This window comes from Hippopotamus amphibius, chromosome 17 (assembly GCF_030028045.1).
Source record: "Hippopotamus amphibius kiboko isolate mHipAmp2 chromosome 17, mHipAmp2.hap2, whole genome shotgun sequence".
Taxonomy (NCBI): domain Eukaryota; kingdom Metazoa; phylum Chordata; class Mammalia; order Artiodactyla; family Hippopotamidae; genus Hippopotamus; species Hippopotamus amphibius.
The window spans coordinates 57,566,342-57,593,811 of NC_080202.1; the positions used below are offsets into that span (position 1 = coordinate 57,566,342).

Genomic DNA, 27,470 nt, shown 5'->3' on the forward strand with positions numbered 1-27,470 from the left:
TCACACGTGACTCATGGCTGCTGTAATTGACAGCACGGGTCTGGAGCTCAGAGCTGGGAGGCAGAAGTGGGAGAAGCTTTGGGCTTCCCAGAGGATGGGGAACCTACAGAGATGGGCAGAGAAGAGCACAGAGAGGCCCTGCAAAGGGAGAAATGAGCCCGACAGTGCCCTTTGCAGGTGTGATTTGAAATCTCTGATTGGAGGCAACAGTGGGCACAGCACACTTAAGTTCCCACCCTAGAATCACACGTGTCTCCGGGCTGACATTCTAAGCCAGTGTACTAGGAAACCATACACAGGAGAAATTTCAAGGACACAAAGATGAGCACAGGATTCCCTCCCCTGCCAAAAATACTGTCTTCTCATTCTGAAATGAAACCAGGCCCAGCCTGGTCATCCTTTGGCTCTCCCCTGTTCAGACGTTTCATCGGGGATGTGATGGAGATGGAGAGGGTGGCAAAGCTGTGGCTGATGGCCAGCTCGGAGGGAGAGCTGCCTCCGTGGGCACCACTCACTGGGGTGGCTGTTGGTTCCAATCCAAAGCCATGATGTTTATTTCTCAGGGATGCACGTAAGGTCCTTGGGGTAGGTTAAAAAAATCCCTCACACCAGCGATGGCCTAGGGTGGCAGCTCATGTGTGAGATACCTTGGGGTTTCAGGTGACCCTGAGCTCTGAACAAATCACTGGTGTCACATGCCTGCTGTGGAAGAGCTGCTACTAACTGGGGCCATGGGAGGAGGGTAGGGATGTCCAGTGTCCAGGAGGAGGGGGCTGTGTGCCAGGCAGGGTTATACAGAGCAGGGCCCTCCGGGATGTTAGATTCCGTTTAGGATGGAGAAAGGGTGTGCGTGTGTGTGTGTGTGTGTGTGTGTGTGTGTGTGTGTGTGTGTGTTACAAGAGCTGCCTTCCTTCACCTGTCTGTGGGGCTGTCACCTATGGAATAAGGATGCTGATAACATTGGGTAGCCCTCCCACTGCTGTGACGTAGGTGATTGTTGCAGGCAAGAAATCATGGCTCAGAGAGGCTAAACAACTTCCCCAAGATCCCACGGTTAGTAAGTGGCAGAACTCGGACTTGAACTCAGGTCTCTCTGACTCATGTCCATGCACTTGGTACCAGACTAGCATTGGCCATGTTCCTTCCTGGGGGAGAACCCAGATGGATAAGTTTCCAAAGGCCTGGCCTTTCCAGCCAAGCCTGCTGTTCAACAGTAGAATGGAAGTAGCGAGCACCTATCCAGGTCACACTCTTCCCAGGCCCTGCCTTCTGGGCTGTGCTTGGATGCTCAGCTAACCTGCCTCTTTCTCTTTGTCTGTCTGTGTCTGTCTGTCTCCCTCTCTCTCTGCCTCTCTTTGTGGAGGGAGGTTTCTCCCTCTTCTCTTTTATCTTCTGGGTGTGTGTCCCTCTGACTCTGGCTTTTGCCTCCTCTCTTTCATCTTTTCTCTCCGTGCCTCTGTCTCCCTTCCTGTGCCTATCCTGGTCTCTCTGCAGGACCCTCCAGTGGACATGGGTGGGGCCCTGGGGCCGGCCCTGCTGCTCACCTCACTCCTCGGTGCCTGGGCGGGGCCGGGCCCGGGGCAGGGAGAGCAGGCTGTGACGGTGGCCGTGGTGTTTGGCAGCTCGGGGCCACCGCAGGCCCAGGCCCGTACCCGCCTCACCCCCCAGAGCTTCCTGGACCTGCCCCTGGACATCCAGCCACTCACCGTGGGGGTCAACAACACCAACCCCAGCAGTCTTCTCACCCAGATCTGCGGGCTCCTGGGCGCTGCCCAAGTCCACGGCATCGTCTTTGAGGACAACGTGGGCACTGAGGCCGTGGCCCAGATCCTCGACTTCATCTCCTCCCAGACCCGCGTGCCTATCCTCAGCATCAGTGGGGGCTCTGCTGTGGTCCTCACCCCCAAGGTGCGTGTACAAAGTCATGTCCCTACATCCCTTGAGCCTGGAGCCAGGCTGGGCCTGAGGGAGTGGGGCTGAGTCTGGACCAGGGAGACACTTAGACCCTAGGAAGCTGGCATGGGATGGACCCAGCAAGGAGGGAAGGGCTGAGGGAGACATGGGTGAGGCAGGAGAAGGCTGTGGGAATGATGTTCCCACATTCTAGAAGATAAACGTTCTGAGCTGCTTGCACATTTGTGTCTGGATGAGGGGTGGTCAGGTGGCAAACCCATCTCTGGTTCTGGGGCAGCCCTGGCCCACCTTCTCCCTGGTTTTCTGGCCTTCCTTGGTCAGGCTCCAGACCCAGGAGTGAAGGGCCAGGCTGGGCATGGGACCTGGTGTAGCTGGCCTGCAGGGACAGGGCACTGTCCCAGGTCTGGGGGAGGCATGCCCTCACTGTCCTGGGGGGAGAAAGTTCTATGCACACATTCACCTGCAGTCACAGCCGGGATCTGCGTCCTGAAGGAAAAACACAGGATGCCCCGAGGGTGTCCATTGGGGCCCCTTCTGGGTTGGGGGTTGGTCAGAGAAGAAGGTCTCTTAAGAAATGACACCTAAGCTGAGACCTGGAGGCTGAGGGGGGTTGACAAGGTATGTGTGTAGGGTGGAGGCTGGGAGAGTGTCCCGGGCAGAGGGAGCAGGTGGTGTGACCGCCCAGAGGTGGGAAGGAGCACAGAATTTTTAAGGAACAGAGAGAAGCCTGGAGAGGGAGGTGGGGTCCTGACCACACAGAAGACGTTTGGGTTTTACCCTAAGCGAGGCGCTGAAGAAGGTGTTGAGGGGAGAGATGGATCTGATTTGCCTTTCTTTTATGATTATATTTTTCTTATGGGGAATTTTGAGCATATGTAAAAGTAGAAGAGAATAATGACCTCACATACCCCCCATCCACCCCAGGCTGACCATGCCTCGTCCTTACCCCACCCACTTCCCCCTCTTCTGTATTATTTTGAAGCAAAGCCCAGACACAACATTTATTACATCCATAAAATACTTCAGTACACATCTCTAGACGATAGGGCTTTACAAAATAATAAAAGCACCATGCATCATCACATCTAAAAAATAATAAAAATTCCTTAACAGCATTAAATATCCAGGCAGTGTTCAAATCTTCCCCATTGTCTCATAAATGTTAATTTAAAAAAATTTTAAGTCTATTGACTTGAATCAGGAGCAGAATTAGGTTCCCACGTGGCGATTGGTTGGTATGACTTCCGAGTCTTCCCTCTCAAGTCTCCTCCTCCATCTCTCTCTGTTTTCCTTGTAAATTTGTTTGTTGAAGGAACTGGGTTACTTGTCCTGTAGAGTTTTCTAGGAGTTGCTTTTTTAAAAGATTGGGACAGTCGCAGTGTGCTGAAATCTTGGAGGGGCTGCAGTGGCAGCAGGGAACCCACAGCTAGGAGAGACTTGAGCTAGCGAAGGCTCCATCTGGCAGTGCCCTGGGCGTTTGTGGTGGCAGAGGGAGTAGAGAGGAAGAACTTTCTCATCCAGGGCTCCGTAGAGGGTGGTGCTTTCCCAGCTACCTGTGGGCCTGCAATTAGCTCTCAGCGCGGTGGTTCTCCACCCTCACAGCGCTTTAGAAAAATACCGACGCCCCGTGTACCATTTCTGAGATTCCCATTCAGCTGGTCTAGACTAGTGGGCTCAAGAGTCACCTGAAGAGCTTGTTGAAATACAGATTCTGGGGCGCCATCCTCAGAGATTCTGATCCAGGAGGTGTGCATTGCGCCCGAGAATTTGTATTTCCTACAAGCTCCCGGGTGACGCTGCTGCTGCTGCTGCTGGTCGCGGTCCAGCCTTGGTCAGGTGGGGGCCGGGCACGAATATTCTAAAAAGCTCTCCAGGGCATTCTAATGGGTGGCAGGGGCTGGGAACCGCGTCCGGGGCGGGAGGGAGGGAGGGTAGGTCTCCCGGGGCAGCGGCTCCCGGCTCCCGGGACGCCCAGCATCTTGCAACGCAAGGGCGCGCGGGGGGTTGACGGAGGGAGTGGAAGTTGGGGCGGGGCGGGACTCGGCTCGCCCCGCCCTCCGCTGAGGCCCCGCCCCGCCCCCAGGAGCCGGGCTCCGCCTTCCTACAGCTGGGCGTGTCCCTGGGGCAGCAGCTGCAGGTGCTGTTCAAGGTGCTGGAGGAGTACGACTGGAGCGCGTTCGCCGTGATCACCAGCCTGCACCCGGGCCACGCGCTCTTCCTCGAGGGCGTGCGCGCCGTCGCCGACGCCAGCTACGTGGGCTGGCAGCTGCTGGACGTGCTCACGCTGGAGCTGGGCCCCGGCGGGACGCGCGCGCACATCCAGCGCCTGCTGCGCCAGCTCGACGCCCCGGTGCTGGTGGCCTACTGCTCGCGCGACGAGGCCGAGGTGCTCTTCGCAGAGGCGGCGCAGGCCGGCCTGGTGGGGCCCGGGCACGTGTGGCTGGTGCCCAACCTGGCGCTGGGCAGCACCGACGCGCCCCCCGCCGCCTTCCCCGTGGGCCTCATCAGCGTCGTCACCGAGAGCTGGCGCCTCAGCCTGCGCCAGAAGGTCCGCGACGGCGTGGCCATCCTCGCCCTGGGCGCCCACGGCTACCGGCGCCAGCACGGCACCCTGCCCGCCCCGGCCGGGGACTGCCGCGGCCACCCCAGGCCCGTCAGCCCTGCCCGGGAGGCCTTCTACAGGTGGGCACCTGCCCGGGGCATGGGGGTGAGGGGGGCGCTTCAGGGTACTCGGTGGCAGTAAGTCTGGGTCGCTGGTCACACTTCCCCACAAGCTGTGTGCCTGGGGCCATGTGATCTCACCTCTCTGGGCCTTAGTTTCTTCATCTGAGAAAAGAGTGCAGTGTGAGGGTGTGGTGAGGATCTCAGGGGTCAACACAGGGAAACAGAACAGAAGTACACAGATGCTACCTGCTGGTGGTGGTGATGACGCAGAAGGTGGGGGAGGGCGCGTCTGGTCCTGGTCAGGGCTAAGGGGACACTGGCTTCTCCCCCCTTGCAGGCACCTGCTGAATGTCACCTGGGAGGGCCGGGACTTCTCCTTCAGCCCTGGTGGGTACCTGGTCCAGCCCACCATGGTGGTGATCGCGCTCAACCGGCACCGCCTCTGGGAGATGGTGAGAAGGGGGTGAGCCCAGGGGCCCTCGGTATCCTTTCATTTTGTCCCCCCTTCTTGTCCCACAGCTGAGCAGAGAGTCCCTTCTGTCCCTTATCCAGCCCCTCATCCGTCAGGTCTCAGTGGAAACATCTCCAGGGAGAAGGCTTCCAGGTCCCCCAGGGTGCGTGAGGCACCTCTGCTCTGGGCTCCCACAACCCCCCGGCCTCCCTCCCCTGTAGAACTTATCAGGCACTCTTATTACACAGTCCTGCCCCTGGAGGAGTAACCTGCAGCTGTGCTGGCTAGATGAACATGTAAACAAACAGAATTTGGGGAGATCAGTGCTTAAGAAAAATTGTTTGCAAAGCATTATGGGAGTAGAGAGGAGGAGCAGAAATTACTTCTACCTTCAAAGGAGGAAACTGGGGAAGGCTTCACTGAAGTTGGGACATTTGGGCTGGGCTGTGGATGGTTGAGTAGAAGTCCACTGGGAAAGGATACTAGCCTGGTAGTAGGATAGTACCTACTGGTACTACCCCTGGTAGACCGAGGGGAAGGAGAGTTTGGAATTTTTTTGTTTTGTTTTGTTTTTGTTTTTGTTCTTTGCCATGCCATGCAGCTTGTGGGATCTTAGGTTCCCGACCAGGGATCGAACCCAGGCCTATGGCAGTGAAAGCACCGAGTCTTAAGCACTGAATGCCAGGGAGTTCCCCTGGAGCATTTTTAAGTGATGTGTTTGGGGGTGTGGAGACTGGGGAAGAAGGGTGGGTGATGGAGATGAATTGGATCTGTGAAGGTTGGGGGAAGGAGTGGGGTGAGAGAGGCTCATGTCTGGGCTTTAGGAAGATGCCGTGGGCCAGCAGCAGTGTAGAGGCTGGACTGGAAGGCGCGGGGACCGGAGGCCAGGGGAGGCTGCAGGGAGCCCTCCCCTTGCCCGGCCCCTTGCCCAGACTCTCCTCTTCTCCAAGGGCTCCCGCCCCAGGCCCTGCTTCAACCCGCCCCATGTGACCTTAGGAGTGGTGGGGGGATTCTTAGTCCTGGCAGGTCCCACCCAGAGGCCCACCTACAGTGTGGACATAGTAGAGCTGAAGAGGCCGGTCACCCTCTGCAGGTGGGGCGCTGGGACCATGGCGTCCTCCACATGAAGTACCCGGTGTGGCCTCGCTACAGTGCCTCCCTGCAGCCTGTGGTGGACAGCCGGCACCTGACGGTGGCCACGCTGGAAGAGCGACCCTTTGTCATCGTGGAGAGCCCCGACCCCGGCACGGGTGGCTGCGTGCCCAACACCGTGCCCTGCCGCCGGCAGAGCAACCACACCTTCAGGTCTGTGAGAACACCTGCCTGCGAGGCTGGGTGTGAGCCGGGTGCGCCGGGTGACGGCGGGAGTCGTAGGTACCATATGCTCAGGTTTGGGGGGGGTGCCCACAGGCCAGGCTGGGAGGAGCCGCTGGCTCTGACCTCCAGTGGTCTCTTGGCGGCAGCAGTGGTGACACGGCCCCCTACACCAAGCTTTGCTGTAAGGGCTTCTGCATCGACATCCTCAAGAAGCTGGCCAAAGTGGTCAAGTTCTCCTACGACCTGTACCTGGTGACCAACGGCAAGCATGGCAAGAGAGTGCGCGGCGTGTGGAATGGCATGATCGGGGAGGTAGGCCTGCCCCCAGGCCGCCTGAGCCCACCCGCCTGCCGGCCGGCGGCCCCGGGCCCCACCCATCTGTCAGCCACCCCAAGATGTTCCTTAGGTCAGGGGTCCCCAACCCCCACGCCGCGGACGGGTACCGGCCCATGGCCTCTTAGGAACAGGGCCTCACAGCAGGCGGTGAGTGCGGGTGAGCTTCACCTGCCTTTCCCCAGCACTCCCCATCGCTCCCATTACTGCCTGAACCACCCACCCCGTCCGAGGGAAGATTGTCTTCCATGAAACCAGTCCCTGGTGCCAAAAAGGTTGGGGACCGCTGCCTTAGGTATTTCCGCCTGTGCTGGGGTTGTTGCGGGGGACCCAGGCCCAGCTCCTAAGGGTCTCCGGGCTGGCAGGGGGACTGTGCTGGCACCAGTGATGACCCCTGGGGTGGTCAGGACTGAAAGGGGAGCTCTGAGGACCCCGGTGGGAGCAACTGACTCAGCTGGTGGGTGCTGCCCAGGCGGCCGGGAGGGGAGTGGGGGAGTGCTCTGGCCTGCAGGAGCCCCTCCTCCGGTCTGGGCCTGACCCTCAGGTGTACTACAAGCGGGCGGACATGGCCATTGGCTCCCTCACCATCAACGAGGAGCGCTCCGAGATCGTGGACTTCTCCGTGCCCTTCGTGGAGACGGGCATCAGCGTGATGGTGTCCCGCAGCAACGGCACCGTCTCCCCCTCGGCCTTCCTGGGTGCGGCTCGGGGTGGGTGGGGATGGTGCAGAGGGGCCCACGAAGTGGAGGTGTGGGGTATGGCTGGAGATGGGCAGCTTGGGGTGGGCCCTCGGAGGGCAGCACTGCAGCCTTGGTGCCTCGGAGTTTGGCCAGAGGCCTGAGCTGTGATAGGTGAGCAGAATGGAGAGGTGACGTCCAGGAGCCAGGTGTCGGGTCAGGGTGGGGGATGGGGAGAGTGGGATAAAAGGTGGCGCTGCTGTGAGGAACAGGAAAACCAGGAAGGCAGGCTGGCTTTCGAGGAGCCTAGTGGGCTGGGACACTGGAACAAAGGGAGAAGATTCATGGGGCGTCGGAGGAGCCAACCCAGAGCCTGGGAAGCCAGGCTGCTTCTGACTTGATTAGGAATCTAGCACCTCTTGGGAAGCTCCCTTGTGCCAGGTCCCCCGCTAGGTAGTCCTGGCCTTCCCAGAGTGCCCAGTCGGGAGGTCCAGTGGGACTTGCAGCATGGGGTGGTCCAGAGAGACCTGAGGACACGTGAGCCTCTCGACCAGGAGCAGAAAAGGGAATCCCAAGTCTGCCCCTTCCAGCTGTGTGGCCTTGAGCAAGTCACTGAACCTCTCTGAGCAGGGTTCCTCAGCCACAGGGAAGGCAACAAACTCCACTTCCTAGGATGGGCATTGCGTCAAAGGAGCAGATGCAGTGGGCAGTAATGACTTATCGCTCAGGGAGACTGAAATGATTTTGTCAGAGACCTCAGGTCGGTCTCCCCAGCCCCCCAGGCCTCGGTTTCTGTGTCAGTAGGATGAGGAGTAAGACTTGACTTCAGAGCTGTGATTCCAAGCAGCTCACCCCTGCTGAGCCAGGCGGGGGAGTTCCAGACCAGGCACGTGGTCCGCGAGGGAGGAGCGGAGGGAATCCCTGCGCTTGCTGCTGCGGCTTTGAGGGGCCATGCTCAGAGGGTGGCGGGTGGAAGAGGTTGCAGGCAGGGGGCTGGGAGAGGAAGGGGAAGGAGCCTCGGGCGCAGGCCCTCTTTTGTGAAAGGAAGTGGAGGGAAGAGGGAGAACGAGAGCCAGGGGAGATGTAGAGTCAAAGGGACGTTTCCTAGGGGGGGCGATGGGTGATGCGACCCTGTCCCAGGGCAGATGGAGCGGGGAGGCCAAGAATGCGGGGAGCCTGATCTCCCGGGGGGGTGGGGTCTCTCCTGGGGCTCCATGAGTCTGAGACCTCTCAGCGCAGTGCATGGGGCTGATGACCTCACGGACCCACCTGTCTGCACGCAGCCCTGCTGAGCTGTGGTGGGGGTGGGGACAGCGCGGAGGCCTCTGAGCCTCCCCCCTCTGTTCCCAGAGCCCTACAGCCCCGCTGTGTGGGTCATGGTGTTTTTCACGTGCCTCACCGTGGTGGCCATCACTGTCTTCATGTTTGAGTACTTCAGCCCCGTCAGCTACAACCAGGACCTCACCAGTGGCAAAAGTAAGCTCCCACCTGGGCCTGGGAGGAGGGGTAGGGCTCGAGCGTCCGGAAGGGGTGGGTTCAGGGCCAGAGGGGCCTTTCAGAGAACACCCCATGGGGGAGATCCCTGGCCTTCTGACAACATGCAGGGGGCCGATCAGATGCAAGAGAGAGAGAAGCAAGGGGACGTGACAGTCCCTGGGGTGGGGATGGCCAGGGATGGGGTCTCCATCCAAGACAGAGACAGGAGGTGTGGAGTCAGGCGGGCTGAGACCTGAGCCCCTCTGTGCCGGACAAGAGGAGTCCCAGTGTCCACCCTCTCGCCCCCCAGAGTCCGGGGGCCCATCCTTCACCATCGGCAAGTCCGTGTGGCTGCTCTGGGCGCTGGTCTTCAACAACTCGGTGCCCATCGAGAACCCCCGGGGCACCACCAGCAAGATCATGGTGCTGGTCTGGGCCTTCTTTGCTGTCATCTTCCTTGCCAGCTACACCGCCAACTTGGCTGCCTTCATGATCCAGGAGCAGTACATCGACACTGTGTCTGGCCTCAGTGATAAGAAGGTTCTGGAGCCCTGGCTGTTGGAGGGCGGCGGGGAGAATGCCACAGGCAAGGGGCCTTGGGTGGGACACAGGACAGGTGGAATCAGTGGAATTTGAAGTGGAGGTGGGAGCAGGAAGAAGCTGGGGAGCCTGGGGAGGAGGGGGCTGGGGATGGGGAGGGGGAGAGATGGTTCGGGTCCACTGACTAAGTGGCCTTGAGTAAGTCTCTCCCTGTCCTGGCCTCAGTTTCCCCATTTGTAAAACACAGGCATGGCCTGGACAGTCTCTAAGACCATTCTGCTCTCGCTACTCAAGTCCAGACTACGGGGCTGGGGTTGGGGGTGTTGGCACCTGGAAGGTCAGAAGAAGGGTTACGAATGGCGGCTGCCCTCTGCCCGCAGTTCCAGCGGCCTCAGGATCAGTACCCGCCCTTCCGCTTCGGCACCGTGCCCAACGGCAGCACGGAGCGGAACATCCGCAGCAACTACCGTGACATGCACACCCACATGGTCAAGTTCAACCAGCGCTCAGTGGAGGACGCGCTTTCCAGCCTCAAGATGGGGTGGGTCCGCAGTCCTGCACCCACTCTCTGACTGTCTCTACCCACGTGTCTCCCCGAGAGACCCAAGGTGGGGGCAGTGAGACTGGGTTGCCCTGTAGGACTCCTGGGGAGGGGGTGAGGAGGTCTTGGGGCAGAGTGAAGCTTAAGGACGCCCACCAGAGCCCAGAGATGCGGCTGCAGCATTGATCAGGGTTCAGCCTTAACCTTGGATGTTGGTTGTGACCTTCTTAGGGTCTTTAGGGGCCTGGAGGGCAGAGAGGGTGTGTCCTCTGGGGGCAGAGAGTCCCCTGGTTTCTCTGAGGAGGAGGGTGGGTGGGGTTTCCCAGCTGTGGGAGGTGGCTCCTCTGCACCCAGGACCCCAGGGAACCAGAGAAGGCTCTGCCCATACACCCCTCTTGGGTGGTGGCCAGTGGGCTCACGTGGCCCAGACCCCCGTCAGCCCCAGGTTTGGTGCCCCGCACCCTGTCTGCTCCCTGGCCTGAGGGCTCAGCCTGTCCCCAGGAAGCTGGATGCCTTCATCTATGATGCTGCTGTCCTCAACTACATGGCGGGCAAGGACGAGGGCTGCAAGCTGGTCACCATCGGCTCTGGCAAGGTCTTTGCCACCACCGGCTATGGCATCGCCATGCAGAAGGACTCCCACTGGAAGCGGGCCATAGACCTGGCGCTCCTGCAGTTCCTGGGGGACGGTGGGTGCAGCTGCTGGTTGGGGCTGGGGTGGGTCCGGGGTGGGCCACAGAGCCTGTGGTTGGGACAGCTGCCTGATCGCTGGTCAGCATCTCTGCCGCTGTTCTCTGAGTGCCCAGGGCCGGTGGGCACGGAGAGAAGTCTCTGGGGGTGAGAGGTTGGCACAGTGGCTGGGATGTGGGGTGGGTACCAGGAGCAGCTGGATGGAGACCTGGAGAAGGATGGGTTTGCCGGGAGGGAGCGGGAAATAGTTGGGCAGTCCCTGCAGGATGGGAAGAAAGGAAGGAACTCAGGCCACGCAGTGGGGGTTGGGGTTGTCCAAACTGCTTTACTTTTCCCCAAGACCCCTCCCCTCCATTGCCATCTTGAGATGACCTAGGGTAGTGCCAGGAGCCAGCCTAATCCCAGAGCCAGGGCCCAGGCTTGCCTTGGTATCATGGGCTCACATGTGTGAGCGGTCCAGCTGGGCTGCCCCAAGACCTAGAGAAGAGCTTTAGAGTTTAGAGTCCCAACCCTATTAGATAAATAACCGTCCGGTTTTCCATCAGTGCCAAGAGTAATGCGAGTGATAACAAAGAAGGTGCTTGCAGCCTCCTCGGGGGCCTAGGCCTTTTGTCTCTGTGTGCCCAGCTCCGTGCCTGGCATGCAGGTGATCAATAAGTGCTTGATGAATAAATGAATGATAAAATTACCCAGTCAGCTAGCCTTTACTGGGCATGTGGAGTGTGGGCTTGCGGGAGGGGAGCATGTCAGAGGCTGGCATCTTCCCCCAGCTCCCACTCTGCTCTCCTTCCTTCCTGCTCATGGACACCCCTCCCCGCATCCCCCCTGCTGGGCTGGATGCCTGTGTGCTCCTTACAGGGGGGTGGTACCCTGGCCCCAGACCCCTCCTCACTCCAGGCTTGGTTGAGCACTAGAAGGGTCCTTCCTGAGTCAGGGGTGCCTCGCCCCCGCCCCCCCACCCCCAGGAGAAACCCAGAAGCTGGAGACGGTGTGGCTGTCGGGAATCTGCCAGAATGAGAAGAACGAGGTGATGAGCAGCAAGCTGGACATCGACAACATGGCTGGCGTCTTCTACATGCTGCTCGTGGCCATGGGGCTGGCCCTGCTGGTCTTCGCCTGGGAGCACCTGGTCTACTGGAAGCTGCGCCACTCAGTGCCCAACACGTCCCGGCTGGACTTCCTGCTGGCCTTCAGCAGGGTGGGTGCCTACCCCACCTTACACAGGCCCCAGCTTTACGGGCACTAACCCAGCTAAGTCAGAGCTGGCCATGGCCCCCTTTACAGATGTAAAAAAGGAGGTCTGGAGAGGTGGCATGGCCTGCCAGCATCACACAGCAGAGCCCTTTTCCAGCAGGCAGGGCAGGACTTTGCAGCCAGGCTGACCTGGGTTCGAGTCCTCACTGCCATTTACAAGATGTGTGACTTTAGGAGGAGTTAACCTCTTGGCGCCTTAGAGAGCTCCTCTGTAAACGCTCCCAGCAGGGCATAGTAGGCGTTTAACAAATGTTATTTCATTGCTGGGACTGAGAGATGCCTGGGCTGATGCTTTCCACCCGGGCGTGGGGCGGTCCCGGAGGGGAGGGCGCCGCTCACGCCGCGTGTCTGTCTCCTCCCCGCCGCCCAGGGCATCTACAGCTGCTTCAGCGGCGTGCAGAGCCTGGCCAGCCCCGCGCGGCTGCCCAGCCCGGACCTCACGGCCGGCTCGGCCCAGGCCAGCGTGCTCAAGATGCTGCAGGCGGCGCGCGACATGGTGACCACGGCGGGCGTGAGCAGCTCCCTGGACCGCGCCACGCGCACCATCGAGAGCTGGGGCGGCCCCCGCCGTGCGCCCCCGCCGCCCGCCTGCCCCGGCCCGCGGCCGCCCACCCCCGGCCCGCCCCCCGAGCCGAGCCCCACGGGCTGGGGACCGCCGCGCGGGGGCCGCGCCGCGCCGGGGCGCAGGGCCTCGCAGCCGCCGGGCCGCCCGCCGACGCCCGGACCCGCCCCACCCGACGTCTCCCGGGGGCCCGACCGGCCGGCCTGGGAGGCGCGGTGGCCGCTGCGGGCCGGGGCAGGCGGGCGGCACCTCCCGGCCTCCGAGCGGCGCGCGCTCCCGGAGCGCCCCCTGTCGCCCGGGCGCTGTCACTACAGCTCCTTCCCTCGAGCCGACCGGTCGGGGCGCCCCTTCCTCCCGCTCTTCCCGGAGCCCCCGGAGCCCGAGGACCTGCCGCTGCTCGGGCCGGAGCAACTGGCCCGGCGGGAGGCCCTCCTGCGCGCGGCCTGGGCCCGGGGGTCGCGCCCGCGCCACGCTTCCCTGCCCAGCTCGGTGGCCGAGGCCTTCGCCCGGCCCAGTTCGGGGCCCGCCCGGTGCGCCCGCCCGGGCTGCGGGCGCGTGACGCAGGCGCAGTCGATGCGGCTGCCGTCCTACCGGGAGGCCTGCCGGGAGGGGGTGCGGGCAGCGGCCCCCGCCTGGCCGCACGGACAGCACGCCTGCCTCCACGCCCAGGCCCACCTGCCGCTTTGCCCTCACCTCCCACCCTGTGCCAGCCACGGACCCTGGCTCCCTGGGGCTTGGGGGCCTCCGGGGCACAGGGGCAGGACCCTGGGGCTGAGCACAGAATACTGGGACAGTGCGGGGCTGGAAGAGGTCAGCAGGGTGGCCTGTGGGATGCACGGCTTCCCCCGACCTTGCACCTGGAGGCGGATCTCCAGCTTGGAGTCAGAAGTGTGAGGTGTCAGCGACTCTGGTTCCTGTTCAGCTGGGTTCTCCGCCTGGCACTGCCAGCGTCAGGGAGGCAGGTGGGCTCCGGCTTTTCTGGCTTCTGCCATGAAATCCTGGCCACAGGAGCCCAGTGATAGATGATGTCTTCCATGGTCAGCTCAGAGACCTCAGCAGCCTCAGGTCCTGGTGTGGGCTGGGCTTTTGTTATCTCCTTATGCAAATCCCTTCCCACCTGGCCTGGAGTCCTGGGGAGCAGCAGGGTCTCCCTGCCCTGCTGTGAGCCCGTCCCTGGTCATGGCTGCTGGGGGCTTGGTGTAGGAGGCTGGAACTCGGGGTTGGGGCAGGGCTGTCTGGCTCCTTGCTCCACCTGGCTGGAGTTTCTTCTCAGAGGGCTGGGACATTAAACAAACCTTTTACAACCCACTGGTCCTGGCTGCCTCATTCTGCATCCCTGGAGGGGGTGCACCACAGCCTGTAAGCAATAGGAGCATCATGGGAGTATCCCAGACAGGGTGTCTGCCTAGAGCAGGTGAGCAGCTCCCTTTGTGGGAGTATTGGGAAGGTGAGGCTGAGAGAGGACTTTGGGCAGCAAAAGCCACTTGGTATTCAGTGCCAGCTCCCACCCACCCTGGTACCGAATGTGACAAATGTGCTCAGCACCTGGGCTCTGGTGGTGATGGATGGAGTTCATCCTTCAGTCTCCTTGAAAAGAAGGGCTCATGCCAGGGGCTGTGGGTGTCCTGCCCTGCCAGGGGCCCCCATGGGAGTCTGACAATGTCATGCTGGAAAAGGCAGAGGGAGGTCTGTTGCGGGGAACCTGCTGGGCTCTCCTGGGCCCTGGCCAGCTGTCTTTGCTCCGAGGTGGCTATGCAGGGCTCAGAATGCCTGCTGGCTCTGGAAGCCTGGCACGGGGAGCTTCTGGGGTCCAGCATGGTTCAGCCTTGGGAGGGAAAGACCCCTAGGTCAGAGAATCTGTCCCACATCTCAGTTCTCTGTCTTCCCTCTGGGGCTCCCAGCCCCACCTCCTTCTGTCACATGTCATTGGCTGTGAACCATCTAAAAAGATGGCTCTTGAATTTTCAATGCTTTCACTTCTGTGATTACATTTAGCCCCACAATGACTGAAGCAAGCCAGCACCCCTCCTTCTGCCCATTCTGCAAACACGGTGAGCATAATTGGCCATCAGAGCCTTTTCTAACTGTGAGCATGGGAAGCCCGAGGCCTGGCTGTCCTCGACAATTTGGGGGAAGCAGGGCAGAAACTAACTCCATGTAGTAGGGAGGAGGCCGGGGAGGGCACTGCTGGATGCCAACACTACGTGTGGCTGCGGCCCAGGGCCCTCCCCCACCTGGCTCCTTGCTGCCTCCCAGGAGGCTGGGTCCCCTCTCCAGTCTCCAAATACTCCACTGCTGGGGCTGGAGCCGTGGAAACTGGAAGTTTTTTTGTTTGGCTTTAGGGGTGAGAGCAGCTGAAATGGTTGAGTGGGAGAAATTTCCATTCCCCTTCTGTTCCTGGCTGGAAAGCCGGACAACCACAAGAATGGGTGGCCCCGTTCATTTCGGTCAGTTTCATGTTCTCTGACCCTGGATTTTCACAGATCCGGGTCCAGGATCAGGAGCTCAACAACTGGTGGTGAGTGTGAGTCTAGGGGAGTGCCAGAGGCCAGTGCTGAGGAAGGGAGCTTGACCTTGGTTGCAGCCACTGGAGGTGAGAGGGTTAACCGTTCGCCACTGGCCCCTGGACCTGAGCTCCCCGGGTCAGGGTCTGAGTGGAGCGCTGGGTGGAAGGCTGCAGCAGGTGACACCTGGAGGAGTTGCGAGGTTCAGACTGCTCTCCGCTCAGTGCCTAAGATCATCAGTAACCAAGAACTGGAAAGATAATTAAGAGCCACATGTGGCGCTGAGCCTGCTGCTGGCTGGCTCTAAGGAGGGGCCAATCCTGCCCCCGGGGCCAGGCTCTTGGCCGCCTTGCTCCTTCTCTAGGAATGTATTCTGGGGAGAAGCGAGTCCCATGGGGCGTGGGGGCAGGAAGGACGCCTCCTGCAGGTTCAGAGCTGCGATGCCCCCTGCCCTTTTGCCGGAGGACCAGGGAAAGGTCCTGCATTATGAAGGGGAGGACAGAAAGCCTGGCAGGGGAGGAGGGTGAAGCAGAGCCATAGATGTTCAGTCATCATAAACAAGGGTGTGACAGTGTAGCAGAGCCGGCTGAACCCAGACACGAGACACACAAATGCTGTTTTTTTATTTTGATGGGACACAGGGAGAGAGAGGCCTTTGGTCACGTCTCAGCAGTAGAAATTCCTACTATCTTACCCCGCTCCCTCCTCCTGCTGCCGTCACTGTTTCTTCCTCTGTCATGGTCCACATCACCTCTTTCCTGGGGCCCATGTATGGGGAGGGGGTGCAGAGCTTAGACAAGGGTGGGCACGAAGCTCTCGGTTAGGATACCTGAGCTTCAGTTTTGGCTCCGGAACTCCCCAGCCTGGCCTGAGTCTGGCTCTGTGAAGGGGGACATCTGTCCCTCAGTTTCCTGGGGGGGAGTTGGGGGAACAAGAGACCACCTGCCCCCAAAGCCCTAAAGCATTCAAGTCCATTTCCCAGTTCTGAGTTGTGGCAGGCAGTTGCTAACAAGACGACACTTGACTCATTAGGAGGCTATGAAATCAATTAAGTGCCTGAGGACCCGAGCCAGGGGTCTTCAATGAGTCTGGAGGTATGTGGCTACCTGTGAGGTATGGCTGGTGAGGGACATGGGAGCTGGGCATCAGGACACAGAGCTTTATCGAGCCCTTCTGTCAGGCACTGAGCTCAGGACTTGAGCTCCCACAAGGGTCAGTGATGCAGGTACACCATCCTCCCCATTGCACAAAGGACAGGAGGGGAGAGCACGGGGGTTTGCTGCCTGCAAGTGGCAGGTCCCACGTCTTGGTCTACACTCTTAATCCCCAAGTTATGCCGCCAAGGTCCACATAGAGAGTGCCCCGCACTGTGCCCAGCACATACCAGGCACTCAGTAGATATCACTTCCCCCTTTCTCCAATCGACACCATGAGCCCCAGGCCCTGGGGAGAAGAGACTGTGAGGCTCCCTCCCGCAGCGTTGGATCCTGGTTGGATCAGGTTTCAGCCCGGATCAGGGATCCGACCCCTAGACAGTCGTGCTCTCAGCCTTCGCTGGCCCGGTGTCACACCCGCTGCCAGGCTCTTCCCCTGAGCTGGGTCCCCGTGAGGTGGGGGCAGCCCCTGCCCCTCCCCCACTCTGACTTGAGCCTCTGCCTGGTGCTGAGGCTGCTCCTGGTCCCCATTTGCTGGGAGCAGCTGTGCGGCTGAGGGCCTGGCAAGGTGCCCGCTGCCCCCCTCCCAGCACTCAGCAGTGCCTCCCGGTCTGTCACCCGCCATCTGCACCATCCATAAGCCCGCAGCCGCCTCTCTGGCTTCAGGTGAGGGAACAGCCAGGAGTGCTTCGGTGGGGAGCAAGACAGAGAAGGCTGACTCCCACCCTGACCTGGCCTGCCCTCGGGGGCCCGTCTGGGGCAGCGCGGAGGAACGACGTCAGGTGGGGGCCGCTGAGCTCATGTTCTCCTCTGCAGTGACACTGGTGCCCGGGCCAGGTTGGGCTGGCATCCTCTTCTGGCTTCGCCCCCACCCACCCTGGGGCCCATCTGTAGAATGGAAACCATGACCTAACTTGCCCACCTCCGCAAGCGGATGTTAAAACTCACAGCTAAACGTGCCGGGCGGGCAAGGTGAGCAAGCCTCACCAGGGAACGTCAGGGTCCTCGGGCCCCTCCCCCAGGCCATCAGCAGTGGACAGGAAGCTGACCCCATGTGACCTCTAGCAGGGCCGACAGCAAACACCAAGAAGCAAAGGAACCCAGACTGGCAGGGGTGAAGGTCCTGGTTTGTCATCAGTGACGTGGTCACCTCGGGCCAATTCCTTCCAGGACCGTGGTTGCCCAGCTCGGGGGTGGAGAGGAACCGCAGCCAGCCGGCTCCACTGCTGTGTGACTCCAGATTGCCACATAAATCAACCTGGCTTTATGATGCTGATACATGGGTGTCCAAAGTTTGGTTTGGGGCCTGAGGCGGCGGGATGATTTAATTTGCTTTGTCCTTAAGCAAGAGGGAATGTAACTGGAGAAGGCTAAGTACAGATGCTTTAATTGAGTTTTCAGTAAACAGCCGGGGAGCTCCAGGGAGGGGCCAAGCCGCGGGGGAGCGGGGCCACCGTGGAGGCCTCCCGGCCCCGCCTACCCCGCAAGGCCTCCTGGGAAGCAGCCACGGTGGCAAATGGGGAAGGGGCGTCTTCCTTTCACGAGGATGGAAAATAACAACATGCGGGGCAAGCTGTGAGAGTTGAAGATGTGCGACAAGAACGAGAAAGCAGATCGCGGCTGATTACGACAGGGGACTCCCACAGGCCGGGGCCGCCAGGGGGCCCGAGGGGAGGGCTGGGGCGGACCCATGTTCTTGCACAACCCACGTCCCCCTCCCCGAGACCACCGTGGGCCTCAGAAGACCTGGCGTCCTCGCTCTGTCCAAAGTCTGAAGCCGGCGAGATGTTGGGGCGGAGGCTGCAGGGGTTCCCTGGGGAGCTGAGCAAGGCACTGAAATCAAAGGAGGGAGGAGGAGGGGCCGAGACCCCACCCCGGAGGCTGCTCCTGGTCCAGCTGCTCTGGGCTCCAGGACACGAGGCATGAGGCTCAGGGCCGGGGGCACACAGGGAGGGTCAGGAGGAGCCCCCAGGCCCCGAGGCAGAAGGCACATTGAAAATGCAGAGTTCGTGAGTCACCTGTGTCTCCGAGGGGGGCTGGCCCAGCAGGTGCATGCATGATTGTGGGGGGGGGGACCACGGGAGCTGGTGAGGTGCCCGGGAACCTGGCCCTCCTGCCATGGGAATAGTGGCCGGGGCCCCATCTCACCCCATGGCACCCAAGAGACGTGGAGAGAGTGAACGCCAAGCACCCACAGCTCGGCTCCAAAGGGAGCCACCATTAGTGTTGGAGCTAGAGCAGGGACGGGTGGGAACCACGGGCTACAAGCCTGGGGCGCTCCCAAGCCACCGCGGTGACAGCGGGGGGCAGCTCCCCTCTGATGGCCCTTGTACGCTGCCCCCCCGCCCCTGCCCTGCAGGAGGCCTGAGGCTCCCTTTTCGGGGTCACGAGCTCTGGGCTTTAAACCCTGCGCGTGGGCTGCTGTGCGAGGACGTGGGCGGCTCCCGCCCGCGGCTCCGGAGTCACCACGGCTCGGGAGCCCAGGGCAGGGGCTGGCGCGCACGACGAGGCCCTCTCAGCTCTGGACTGGGGACCCTGGTGCCAGTCAGCACGTCCGGCCCTTGTCCTCAGCCGGCCAGGCACTCCTCTAGGAGAGGCACTTGGCACCTCCAGGCCTGGCGGGAAGGTGAGCCCTGCCAGGCCCAGTGGGGAGGAGGGGTAGCGCTGGGGTTGCCCTAATGGAGCAGATTTCCCAGACAAGGATGAGGAAGGACCTGGGAGAGCGGGCTAGGGGGTGGGGGGACGGGGGGGGGACGTGTCTGGTATAAACCGTGGCAGTGCCAGCACTGCATCTCCACCGTTCCGGGGGAAGAGCCCGCCTACCCTGGGGGTGGGGTGTGTGAAAGCAGAAGACTCGATCCCAGTAACCAGTCCTCGAGTTGGGGAGCAGCATGTGCCCCGGAGGTGGGACTCGGCTGGCCGGGGGCAACCCCAGGTGGGGGGGCCTGGAGGAAGGTGACCCCAGCGAGTGAGGTGAGGTGTAGACTGTGCGGAATCCTGGGTGGGGAGGAGCCCCCCAGCTGGAGGTGTGGAGGGTCTCCTCCAAGAGCCCGGGCCTTGCCTGCCCCACGGAGACCTGGCAGGCAACTAGCTCTGGGCTCTGCCGGCGGGGGGGGGGCCCCCGCTCCTCTTGTCACCAGACACGTCCTGCCATCAGAGCTTGGTCTCGCTGAGGACGATGTTGGCGGTGACAAAGAAGAAGCAGGAGAAAGCCCAGAGCAGCACAAAGCCCACCCAGAAGGTGTGGCGGAAAGGGGACCTGTGCTTGTTGACGGTCCCGTAGCCGAAGGCCAGCTGGGTGTCCTTGCGGCAGAGGTGCACCAGGAAGGCGGGGATGACGTACTGGATGCCCGTGCCCGCGTAGGCCCCCGTGATGCCCACCAGGGACTCCAGGTCGTGGGTGCAGAAGGCCACCAGCACAGGGGGCAGCAGGGTGATGGCGGGGAACACCACGCGGTCCACCACCCAGGGGTACGTGCCCCCCTCGCGGTGGAAGAGCGTCTTCCAGTTGTTGCGGAGGGTCACGGCGATGATGGGGAAGTTAGTGCTGATGGTGAAGACGGGGAAGAGGCCCAGGAAGAAGCGCACAGCGGCCAGGCTCACGACGTCGCAGCGCGCGAAGTTGAGGGTGTACATGTCCAGGAGGCTGTCGCCGCGGAAGCAGAAGATGGCGGTGAAGCAGAGGAGGCTGTAGAAGGCCAGGATCAGCGCGTAGTCCAGGAAGACCAGGCGTGTGAGGTGGCGCTTGGAGGAGACGGGGGTGACGAGGGACGGCAGGGAGTGCTGGCACATGAAGGAGTAGACGCACACGCCGAACAGGTTCCGGACCCCGGAGAGGCTGGCCAGCGGCGGGTGTCCCTCCCCACGCCCGTGCCCGATGCGGACCAGGGCCAGCACGATCATGATGGCGAACGCTGGAAGACAGGAGGGGCGTCAGCCGGCGGAGGAGGGCCAGCCCTCCCTGGGACAGTCTCTGGCCTGGGGATGCCGGCTGAGGGACCTGAGCCCGTGAGGAGGAAGCATTAAATCCCCGTGGCCCTGAGGGTCGCGCTCCGGGGCAGGTCAGCAGTGGCCGCTGCTGTCAGGGACACCCCGTGCGTGCCCGCCGCCCCCGCAGGTAAGGGAAGGCGTCCGGGGTGGGGGCTGGGCACGACAGGCGGGCTGCGCGGGGCTGTCTTCTCAGAGGAGCGCAGGCTCCCGGCCAGGCACTGCCCGGCTCCCTTGCCGGCCCCAAGGGTCTAGGGGCGGGGGCTCTCCCGCCAGCTTCCTGACTCTGGTCGCTCTCCCTCCTTTGGTTTAAAGAATGTGTGTCTGAGGAGCTGGGGTGCGGGGGGGGGGGGGGGAGGGGTAAGGGGCACAGAGCACCTGGGAGGAGGTGTCCTCCTGGGCCAGGGCATCTGCTAGGGACAGCTCAGGGGGGACAGTGACGAGTGTGGACACCTCTGAGCGGAGGCGGGCACCCAGGGGCCCACACCAGGCAGGAAGGTACCCAGGGTCACTTGAGGGAAGAAACGGCACCAAAGCCCAAGGTTGGGGGGAGCTGAGTTCAAGGCTGGAGGCCAAGGGCACGTGGCTCTGTTCTCCTGGGCCTGGCGGCACTGGCATGGGACAGGGAGTGACTGGGACCCAGGTTTGCTGCCGAATTGGAAAGGGACCCGTGACTCTGTTCAGAGCAAACAGAGCCCCAGGCTGGCTGCACCCCTTACAGCGGCCGTCCTGCGGGTCTCACACCCTGGCGCTGGGCTTGCCAGCCTGTGCTCCCGGAAGACAGACGTACTTCCAGATCCAGGGACTCTGAGTCTCTGGCTTCTCGCATCTGTTATCCAGATTTCTCAGAACTGCCAGCCTTAGCCACTCAGCACGCCCGGGGACCACTGGTGTCCCTGTCTCCAGTGTTAGGGTCCACGACTCCCTGCTGCCTCTGTTCAGACCAGACCTGACAGCCCCTCCAGCCTGAGCCCCCATTGCTCAGGTAAAGCCCACAATGATAACTGACATTTCTCAGGGAGCGATGCAGGCGAGCGTGAAAGAACAGTGGCCCAAGAGACTGGGTGCCAGCCCATCGGAGGCTCAGGGCTCCTCCTGGGTGGGAGGCTGGGGGTCTCCCTATGGTCCCCTTCAGGCCACCCCTCCCACACACGCACGCGCGCGCTCCCTGGAAGGAAGCGGCCTTTTGCCCAGGATTCACGGGAAGCCAGACCAATGTCTTCCCACAATGACACCGGGAAGTGGGCTCAACAGAGATGTCATCTATTACTTTTAATCAGAGCTGCTGACATTGCCGGGGACAGGATGGGGGGAGGGGAGCCAGGGAACAGGCCTGTGAAAATTGCCAATAAAGATGATTTGTTTCTGGCGCCCTCAGCTGGCTCCCGCCCTGCCACTCCTGACTCCGAGGGCACCGTGACTGCAGGAAATCACAAATCCCACCAGCTCTGGTCAGCCAAGGGGAAAGCACCCATCCAGGTCCTCCTGCGAGGTCTCAGCCCAGGAGCTGCCTCTGGCTGAACCCTCGTGGGGCCTCCATTTCCTCGGGGACACCCAGGACCCTGGCAGTCTGGCCTGTCAGATTCCTCGGGGTGGGTGCGGGAAGGGTGTGCGGGGCAGAGATGTGTGGAAGAACTGCACCCAGGAAGTGCGCGGAGGCAGGATGTGAGGGGGCACCCAGGGGAAAGGCTGGACGGGGTGCAGGTGGAGTCCCCCGGGGGCCAGGGAGTCTGTCCTGGGCCAGAAAGGGTTACGAAGCAGAGCTGAGCGGTTTGGGTGGCTGGGTGGCGACAGCTGGCCCTGGGGCCGCCTGGTGATTAGCTATTCAAAAGGCTGCAGCTGAGAGTTCTGCCAGCAGAGGCGGGCCACGGGGTCAGGGCAAAGGGGGCAGCTGCTGTGAGGCAAGAGCTCGATCCTGCCGCGTCCCTACCCAAGTGTCACCTGGCGACCTGCCACTGCTCCTGGCCCAGGCCGCGGCCGGCACGGGCTGGGGAAGAGGCGAGTGGGAAATCCTCCGGCTGGCTGTTGCTCCGCTGCGGGGCCCTGGGTCTGGTGGGTGTGCAGGAGACAGGGAGAAGTTGGCTGTTGGACCTGAGCTCAGCGCTGCTCGCTCCAGCTGGGAAGCTGGCTGGTGCTTCCCTGCTCATCTTCCACCTCAGCCCTGTGTCTCCAAGAGGCTGTCAGAAACGCAGGCAGCAACTGGCTTGCTGACTTCAAGGCGACCTGTCTGGACAGCCCTGACCAGTGGCTCTGACCTTGAGGGGTCCTGGCACCAGGGGCACGAGGACTAATTCCTGCACTGCCGCCTGGCCCTGCCCTCTGGACCACACCCCTCTGCTCCCAGCCCTTCCCTCCCCTGGCTGCCGGGGGAGCAGAGCTCAGCAGCCATCTCCTAGGTTGATCGCCCGTCCCCAGGAGATAGCTGCTCCAAAAACTCATTAGGTCTGATGCTAAATCAAGATGAAATGAGGATGACAGGTTGTGAGCGACAGGCGCGGCCAGCAAGCACGGCGGAGAGCAGGGCTCTGAGTGCACACAGGACGTCCAGGGCGCGGGCGCCGCCAATGACAGCTCGCGCCACCTGGTCGTGGCCGCGTGGGAGGCGGAGGTGGCCACGTGGGAGGGGGGGACAGGGCAGCGAGTGGTCCTGACGTCTGGGCGAGCAGGCCCCACAGTTCCCCGAGGGCAGGGTGGGCTGGGCTTCTGTCTGAGGATCACAGGCTGACCTTGGGGAGCCCACGTGATGGATGGGGATGCAGTCTGCATCCACCCGCATCCCACACTAGGAGTCACGCTCCAAGGGGTGAGGAGGTGCAGTGAGTTGCTGGGGAGGATGCCGTGGGGGGAGGAGGTGAGGGCCTGCCACATGTCGCATGAGGAGTGGCTGTTGGCCTTGGAAGGTGCAGCTGCAAGGTGACGAGGAGGGTCAGGAGACTTCTCTTTTAATATCTGCGGTAAGGGCCCATGGAAAAACAACTGCACTTGTTTTTTGTCAGCAGGACCATTCATTCATTCATTCATTCATTCAGCAAAGAGGTACTGAGGGCCCACTGTACTGATATGATGCTGGGCATCCGGGGATGGTGGTCTGAGCCAACAGTTACCGTCCTGGTCCTTTTGGAGGCTACAGTCCAGCCGGCCCACCAGATGGAACTTACAGGAGACAAATTACAACGAAAGAACAGGCTACCAGCCACAGGAGCTGTGGGGGGAAAGGGGGAGATCCCTGTCTCGGGAGGTCCAAGCCCAGGGGGGAAGACCATCTGGGGATCACAGAGGGGAACCAGGCGCCAGAGCCCATTTATTTGGAAGAACTTGTCGGGCTGTGCCCCTCGTGGTGCAGGAGGAGAGGAGCAGCCTGATGAGGGTGGCGACGGGGTCAGGGCCCCGGGGACGTGGAGACTTCAAGAGCTTCGGCGCACTGCTCCGCGCCCTCAGCATACTGACCACCTTGAGCCGCTCCCCACACCCCTGCCTGCCTCGCTGCCTCAAGAGGTAGGGAGGGAAGGAGGGAGCCAGGAACGGGAGGCAAGTTCCTAATCCAGTACAAATCCTGAGCCCTGAACGCACAGCTGAGAGGAGACATCTCCCCCTTCTTTTTCTGAGGAGATGAGGTTAAAAGTAAAATTTACACCAGGAATGGCCCTCCAGCTCAGGCGCGTCCAGTTGACGGTGTCAAGATGGGGGGGTCATGTCAGCACCGGCCTTCCACCCTGGGGAAGTCAGCAGCCTCCAGCATGGTGGTCAAGGTGCTATTTTATATCAAGATGCATTCTCACGACATTTAACGAGTCATCCGTGAGGTTCCCAGGGCGGTCAGAGGAGAAATGCCGCTGTTCACGGAGGCCTCCCGCTCCTCCCTTCTTTGGGAGCAAGAGCCAGAGAAGGAGCCCGAGCTGGGAGCTGTCTTGCCTCATGGCTGGCTGGCTGGCTGGCTGGCTGGCTGACCTCACCGCCGTTCTCCTTTGCAGAGAGTAGGGCCGGCAAGCGGACACCCTGTGAACTCCTGCCAACGGGTAAAGATGCCCCAGACTCCTCAGGGGATGAGAGTGAAAAAACAAATGACTCTAAAGCTGGACTGCTCAGCCTCTCCTGGTTCCTCCCTTTGCTCTCCCGCACACCCCACCTGGGGCCTCAGCTGGATGGGGCGGTGAACTGGCCCAGACCTCACAGGAGTCGGAGTTGACTCGTTCTCGGGGCCAAGTAAGGACCTGAGGTCGGGGCCCAGGGCTCTGGCTCAATCCTGCAAGTCCAACCAGGATCCCCAGTTGGCCTCTCTTGGATCTGTGGGTTGAGGCGGAGATCAGAATGGTCAGTAGCCAGCTCCAGCCTTTGTGCACTGGAACCCGCCCTTGGGTGGTTTGTGCTGGGGGTGGAGAGGGGAGAGTTCCTTCCAGGCCTCTGGGCAGTATGGCAAGTGGCCCAGCTGGCACTGTCTTAGCCTCTGGGCCATGGTGGGGCTCTCCCGGGTGCTTGGAGTGGTGGTGAGGCCTGTGCAGAGCTCCGCCTTCCTTACAGAATTCTGGAGTCCGCGTGGGGCTGGCACGAGCGGGCTACCTGTCCGAGAAGCACCGGAGTTGGGAAGCTCGGGCCAAGACTCTTCCTGCCTGGAGGAGGGCAGGGCAGAGCCTCCCAGGAGCCCCCTGCCCCCTCTCCCATTAGGCTCTCTCTCTCTGAACGTGTGATGATGGGACACGAGGTCCCTCATGAAGGTTTCACCCTTTGGCTCCCTCTCTAAGGCTGGCTTTGGAATGAAGCACAGGCTACCTCTGGGCATGCTGAACCCTTCTGAGGGCCCTCCTCGCAGGAGGCGGTAAAACGCTGAGGCTCTGACAGAGAAGCACTTGTGGCTGTGCTGTCCACCACGGCAGCCACGAGCCACATGCAACTACTGAGCCCTTGAACGCGGCTGGCCCAAACTGAGCTATTCGGAAGTCTAAAACACACACTGGATTTTAAAGACTCAGTGTGACAAAGGAATGTGAACTAGCTCATTCATCCCTTACTCATATTGGTTCCATGTTGAAAAGATATTGTTGATATATTACATTGGATAAACATGTTATTAAAATTAATTAAATGTTCAGATGTGGCTACCCCCAAATTGAAAATTCCTCAGTTGGCTCGCATTAATATTTTGACTGGGCAACATGGGTTTACTGTGACCATGTGCTCCGTGGGGGGTGTATGAGTGAAGCACCTGACCTGTTGGGAAAGATCTCTGCCCTCTGCCCCCAACCTCAGTCCAGGTCTCCTCACTGTAACCCTCAGTCACCTGCCCTGATTTGCACAAGACACTTAAGACCTAGAACTGAGATGTGATACTGGGGCAGTCTTTAAAAAGCTAAAGGAAAAACAGGATCTCAGTTCCTGCGGGCTGTGACCACCAGGGCGGCCTGCTCTACAGAGGGGAGGCACTGCCGGGTGGGGCTGGGGGAGTTTTGGAAGTGGCCTGTTTTCCTGCGTCTTCAAGTCAGAAGGATATTTCGGTAAAAGTTTGAGCTAGAACAGAGGTTCCCTAGAACACGGGAGGGCTCTGCCCCGTGGCCTGTGCCCAGCCCTGACCCCTGCTGCCTCCTCTGCAGGCACTGGAAGGAACACAGCAGCTGTCATGGAGGAGGGGGCCACACATCCACCAAGGCCACATCCCTCATCCTTAATCCCTGAGAGCCCCGGAGCACACAAATATGCAAAGCTGTGACTGAGAGCCAAGGGCAAAGCCGAGGGATTCCTCCCAGCGGTGCTGCGGGGCCTGTGTCAGCAGCCCCGGGCCCCGTCTCCACAAGCCAGCCCTACAGTGTGCCTTGCCCGGGCGGGCCTGCCTCCTGGGGAGCCGCCGCCTCGACGCCCTGAGCCCTGGACCTGGCGCCAATGCTGGCCCCAAACACCTGGTCCTCAGAGCCCCACTGAGTGACTCTGCTCTGACACGTGTGAGGTGGAGGCCACCCGTCGAGGCGGCCGTCGGGAGGACGGCGCTCTCTTCTCCAAGCAGGGACCCAGCGTGCCAGGGCTGATGCCAAGGAACGGCCATGGGTGCCCACCCCAGCTTGGGCACCGGCGCTCCAGGTGGGGAGCTGGATCTGGGGGAGGACCCGGCACGAGCTTCCTCCCTCCCGGCCTCGCTGCCCTAGGAGGTGCCGGGCGCGAAAGTGTCTCTCCTTAGGCTGGGTCACCAGAGCTGGGCCGGGGCCTCCCGAGATTCAGGGGGCTGGGAGGAGCTGACAGGGTAATGTCAGCCTGAGCTGGGAACCCCCGAAGATCAAGCAGTTTCTCGGCCCTGAAAGCAGAAGCAGGTGGCTGGGTAATCATTCCTTAAAGAATAGGACAGACTGTGAACCGAGAGCCACTGAGCGGGCTCAGAGGACCCGCAGGCCAGGGGAGCGAGCAGCAGCTCAGCCCAGGAAGCTCTAACCCCTTGGAAAGAGCAGGAGAGAGGGAGGCAGGCGGCTGCTGCTTTTCCTCTAAACAAGCTTAAGTTCTCAAGTTACACTGGGTTCAACTCCTGACTCTGCCACCAAACTGTGTAATTCTGGGGCTGTCAACGTCTCAGTGCCTCTGTTCCACCACCTTTAAAAAGGGAGCCGCTTGTGGGCGCTGGGAGGAGGGAATGAGACGGTACAATACAGCACAAGGGCAGGGCCTGGCCCACAGCAGTCGCTCAAAAACGTGTCCGTCCCTTTCATCATCACAAAAAGTCTTTTTTTTTGGCACACGGGCTTGCATGTGGGATCTTCCTGGAGCTGGGATCGAACCCGTGACCTCTGCATTGGCAGGCGGATTCTTAACCACTGCGCCACCTAGGAAGCCCCACAAAAAGTCTTATTTCCCATCCTGAAAGCCCAGGCAAGGAGAAAAAGGCGTCAACTGCGCGTTCTCCCCTAATTCTCCTTCTGTTCCGAGGAGGGTACTGAGGTCATCCTCGTGACCCCTCCCTGCGGAGCCTCTCTGGCCCCAAGGTCAGCTCATCTTTGGGGCTCTGGGGGTCGAGGAGGACCCCGGGCAGGCTGCTCATACCTGCTCTGTGAACCAGAGCCACCTCCTCTTGCTCCACCGAAGGCCACATGAGGCCAAGCCGTCCCTACGACCCTGTCATCCGGGGGGCAGTCGGTGTGTGCTCTCTGTATGGGGCGGGTGAGACTGGAAAGCAATTCTGTTTGGGTTCTTTAGTGCTCGTGTTGGCCCCTCCGTCCTCTGTCATCACCCTCCCACCTGAGCACAGGCTGTGGTCGCGGTGGGGGATCCTTTCACGCCCCGAAAGGACACACTCCATCTCTGGCTGCGAGGGGCTCCCTCTGGGGAGAAGGGGAAGCCCCCTGAGCAGGTGCACTCAGCTCCGGAAGCATCTTGGCCGTGGGTCGTATTTCATGTCCGGTCGAGGAGACGTTCTGTGACTTTCACAGCTATTG

The 27,470-nt window shown here is 61.3% G+C and overlaps 2 protein-coding genes across 4 annotated transcripts in view; one reads left to right on the top strand and one right to left on the bottom strand.

Annotated features, from left to right (window-relative positions):
• Window positions 1-1,494: 1,494 nt before the first annotated feature.
• On the top strand, window positions 1,495-13,630 carry GRIN2C (glutamate ionotropic receptor NMDA type subunit 2C). Of its 2 annotated transcripts, none has more exons than XM_057715525.1 (12): window positions 1,495-1,908; window positions 3,998-4,596; window positions 4,916-5,030; window positions 6,123-6,334; window positions 6,493-6,658; window positions 7,224-7,377; window positions 8,707-8,832; window positions 9,143-9,372; window positions 9,753-9,913; window positions 10,415-10,602; window positions 11,569-11,801; window positions 12,228-13,630. In XM_057715525.1, the coding sequence occupies exons 1-12, from the start codon at window positions 1,510-1,512 to the stop codon at window positions 13,311-13,313; spliced, it is 3,669 nt and encodes a 1,222-aa protein (XP_057571508.1). In that variant the 5' UTR covers window positions 1,495-1,509; the 3' UTR covers window positions 13,314-13,630. The 2 variants fall into 2 exon arrangements, with proteins under 2 accessions (XP_057571508.1, XP_057571509.1); XM_057715526.1 differs by lacking the exon at window positions 1,495-1,908 and adding an exon at window positions 3,714-3,750 and having other exon boundaries at window positions 6,496-6,658.
• Window positions 13,631-17,442: 3,812 nt separating this feature from the next.
• The window catches only part of TMEM104 (transmembrane protein 104), a 56,638-nt gene continuing 46,610 nt past the window's right edge, over window positions 17,443-27,470 (bottom strand). For both annotated transcript variants that reach the window (XM_057716453.1, XM_057716452.1), the window contains exon 10: window positions 17,443-19,991. In XM_057716453.1, the coding sequence (XP_057572436.1) occupies window positions 19,231-19,991 (761 nt within the window). In that variant the 3' untranslated portion in view covers window positions 17,443-19,230. The remainder of the gene's footprint in view (window positions 19,992-27,470) is intronic.